The 3,883-nt window shown below is 51.0% G+C and overlaps 1 protein-coding gene across 1 annotated transcript in view; it reads right to left on the reverse strand.

Moving 5' to 3' along the window:
• The window catches only part of SPTBN4 (spectrin beta, non-erythrocytic 4), a 69,414-nt gene that overhangs the window by 13,263 nt on the left and 52,268 nt on the right, over positions 1-3,883 (reverse strand). The window contains 3 exon segments of the mRNA XM_024768302.1: positions 3-130; positions 223-501; positions 3,046-3,135. Of these exon segments, the coding sequence (XP_024624070.1) occupies positions 3-130; positions 223-501; positions 3,046-3,135 (497 nt within the window).

Genomic DNA, 3,883 nt, shown 5'->3' on the forward strand with positions numbered 1-3,883 from the left:
TGTCCGGGTGCCCCATCTCCAGCAGCGCCCGGCACTGGCGCGACAGCTGCGCGATGCTTTCCTCGTAGTTCTCCACGCCCTGCTCCAGCTGCAGGTGCTTCTTGAGCAGCTGCAGGGTACTCTGTTCGTCCTGGGGGCACACGGCGCCCGCGATGAGGAGGCAGGGGCCGGCCCCGGGCTCCAGCGCCCCCAGGCCCCCCCGCACCCCCAGCCCGGGCGCACCTTGCCCTTGTCCTCACTCATCATGAGCAGCTCCTGCTCGCCCAGCCACGCCTCCACCTCGGCCACGTCGAAGTAATACTGCTCCACTTGGAAGGCGGCGTCCAGCACCTGCTGCCGCCGCTCGGCCGCCTCCCGCAGTCCGGCCCAGGCGCTCTGCAGCTGCTCTTGGCCGCGGCGCACGGCCTCAGCTTCGGGGCTGCGCAGCGACGCCAGGGCGCCCGCGCGCTCCAGCACCTCCTCCAGGCGCGTCCCGTGCGCATGGATCTCCCGCCGCAGGCCCTGGGGGTGGGAGTGGAGAAGAGCGTTCAGAGGGCGCCTCCACGACTGGCGCCGCCCAGGAGAGGATAACAAACAGCCGCAGATGGCCCACCACGTGCCGGGTACCACTTAAGCATTTTGCGGTTCCTCGCTCACTCATCCCCCCGCCACGTTGCAGGTGGGAAAACAGGCACGGAGAGGTGACGTATGTTGCCAGAGAACAAGCAGCTAGTAAGGGGGTGACAGGATTTGAACACAGGAGGCTGGATCCAGAGACTCTGCTCTCAAACAAGATGCCCGATGATTGCAAGATTACCCCCCTAATGGTTGCAACACAGACCTAAACACAGGTATCATTTACATGCATATCATTTACATACAGTGAAGTGCACAAATCTTAGGGGTACAGCTCGACACATTTTTACACATTATACACCTGTGTACCCAGATCAGGATACAGAATTCTTCTGTCACCCCCAGAAGGTTCTCTCCACCAGCTCTGTAATTGCTGAGTACTTTAGTTAACCTCTCCTATGCCTCGGTTCCCCAACTGGTAAATGGAGTTAATAATAATAGCCAACACCAAGTGCCTGCCAGACACTTTGCTAAGTAAGGGCTTTGCATAATGTAGCCACTCTTTTTTTTTTTTTCCTGCCACACCTCATGGCATGGAGCGAACCTGTGCCTCCCGCGGTGGAAGCGCAGAGCCCTAATCGCTGCACTGCCAGGGAATTCCCTGCAGCCACTCATTTACTCCTCACTCCAACGCCAGGAGCCAGACATCATTCTCATTCTCATTTTACAGATGAGGAAACTGAGGCACAGGGAGGTTGAGGAACTTGCTGAAGGCACATGGCTAGTGGTGGCCCCCTAATATCTACCTTGTGGGGTTGCTGTACCGTGGAGCACTTAGAACCGTGTCCGGCAGGCAGTAGGTGCTCAATCAACACCAGCGGCTAGTATGTGTTTAACAGCCCCTGTGTAGCCAACACTCTCTCGCACACACAGCTGAGCTCCCCCAATTTTAAGCATTAAGTGCACTTGATCAGTTTCCTCAACTGTGAAAACGATGGGCCAGTTTTGTTTGTTCCCAACACTGTTGACAGCCAGGAGTATTTTCATCAAGATAGAAAAACAAAACTCAAAGCAAAACTCCAGCCTCTTAAAGAATTCCACCAAGTGCAGCATAATCACGAATCTTTCCAAAATAATTTCTGTACTCACCTTCCCACCATCCTTCAATGCCCTATTCTCCCAACTTAGATTTTTTTAAAAATAAAAGGTGGTAATGACAATACCTACCTCACAGGGTTGTTGTGGAGATTAAATTAAATAACTGATATAAACCCCTAGGACAGTATTTGGCACACAGTAAGTCTTTAATCGATGCATTACTATTACTGTTATCATTATTATTATTATTTTTTGGCCATGCCACGTGGCATTCGGGATATTAGTTCCCCCGACCAGGGATCGAACCTGTGCGTGCCCCTACAGTGGAAGCGTAGAGTCTTTTTTGCGGGGGGAATGGGAGTTTTTTTTTTTTAACATCTTTATTGGAGCGTAATTGCTTTACAGTGGTGTGTTAGTTTCTGCTGTATAACAAAGTGAATCCGCTATATGTATACATATATTCCCATATCCCCTCCCTCTTGAAGCGTAGAGTCTTAACCACTGGACCACCAGGGAGGTCCCATCGCTGTATTATTATTACCCCTCTTATATATGTCTTACTTTGGGCTTTGGCGAGAGAGTGGCTTTGATCAAAGGGTTCCTCTGCGATTGGGTTCCTCTGCAAAAGGGTTCCCTAAGCAACTGGAGAACCACGGCTCTAGACCAAGTCTCTACTTATTTAGATGTGGAAATTGAGTCTCAGGGAAGTAAATAAAGGTCCAGAGATTTTTAGCGGCTCAGAAGCCCCCCACTGTGCTCGGTGTAGGTGTCAGCCCTCCGATTATCTCTGTCCTCTCTCCCTATAGGTGTCTGCAGTTCTTGTTGGTTGGTTGTTTTCTTTTTCGTGGCCCAGTAGCCAGTGTCCTTACTTCTAGTCACAGGACCCTAATTTTCATGTGGGGAATCCCCTTGTCTCCATCTCAGCCCAGATAAAGTTAAGGCTGACCCCACCTACAGGTTCCAAGGGCGAGCCCTTAGTCCAGACCAGGCCATTCAGAGCTGTCTAAATCCCTGGCCACCATGATTAGTTCAGTGTGGACATGTGATTCAAGTTGAGCCCAAAAGAGTTATTCCTGGGACTACTGCTGAAATTACTGAGAGAGAAAAATTCTCTTCAGTTTTACTGGTGGGATATAAACTTGAATCTATTGGAGTTCTTTTACCAGCAGGAGAGGAGAGCTGGCCTGAGAACAAAGCTAACAGGAAAAAAAAAATGGAAATGAGAGATTCATGACATCTTGGAAGCACCTGATGCATCTATCTGCGGTCCACGGTCTCCCCAGTTACAAGAGCCTATAAATTCCCCTCTTTGGCTTTAACCACCTTGAGCTGTTTTCTATCATTTGTATCCAAATGTGTCCTAACCCACTCCCTTGCCGTGGCTCTGCTCACCTGGTTCTTTTTGATGTACTGCTGGACGGCCTGCAAACCACTGCCTCGCTCTGTCTGCATGGCCAGTGGCAGCCGCTCCTGGACCCATGCCTGGAGAGGAATCAGGGATAAGGTGAAGGGAAGGACACAGGGAGCAGCGCAAGGACCCCTCCCTCCCAACTAAGCGGTAAGCATCCAAGCCTCCCCGGCATCCAAGCCCCTTCCTCGCCTAAAAGTCTGCTCACGTCTTCAGCCTCCTCTCCGGACACGTTCTGTCTTGCTCTCTGCACTCGAGCCAGGCTCATGCTTACCTCTGGCCTTTGCACAGGCAGGTCTTGCTTCCTGGAATTCCCCTCCCACTCCCTCGGCAGGCTCCCTCAAATGTACTCTTCCTTCACGTCTCAGCTCAGACATCCCCTCCTCCAGGAAACTCTCCCTGACTCTTGAACTTGGCCAGATGCCTCCTCCCGGCTTTCACAGCCCCCTGCTTCCCCCATCACATTCCTAACCACACTGGGTTGTCACTGACTTAGGACAAGTCTGAATGAGCAAATTAGTGAATGAGGAAATGAATGGATGAGTGTCAAGTGAGTAAGTGAATAATAAATGAGTGAAAGAATGAATAAAGGATGAGTGGATGAATAAATCAATAACTTCATGAATAAATCAATGAGTGATTGAAAGTGTTAATGAAATGTGGAAGAGTGAATTAATGAGTGAATAAGTAAGTGAAAAAGTTAAGGACCGAATGACTGAGTCTATCGGCTTATTAGTGGATAGGTCCCTCAGCCATCTCCACGCTTGAACCCTCCTAAGTCCCACGGCCCCGCCCCCATCCCAGTCTCCACCCCCTCTGCCC

The sequence above is a fragment of the Neophocaena asiaeorientalis genome, unplaced genomic scaffold (genome assembly GCF_003031525.2).
Source record: "Neophocaena asiaeorientalis asiaeorientalis breed wild unplaced genomic scaffold, Neophocaena_asiaeorientalis_V1.1 scaffold629, whole genome shotgun sequence".
Taxonomy (NCBI): Eukaryota; Metazoa; Chordata; class Mammalia; order Artiodactyla; family Phocoenidae; genus Neophocaena; species Neophocaena asiaeorientalis.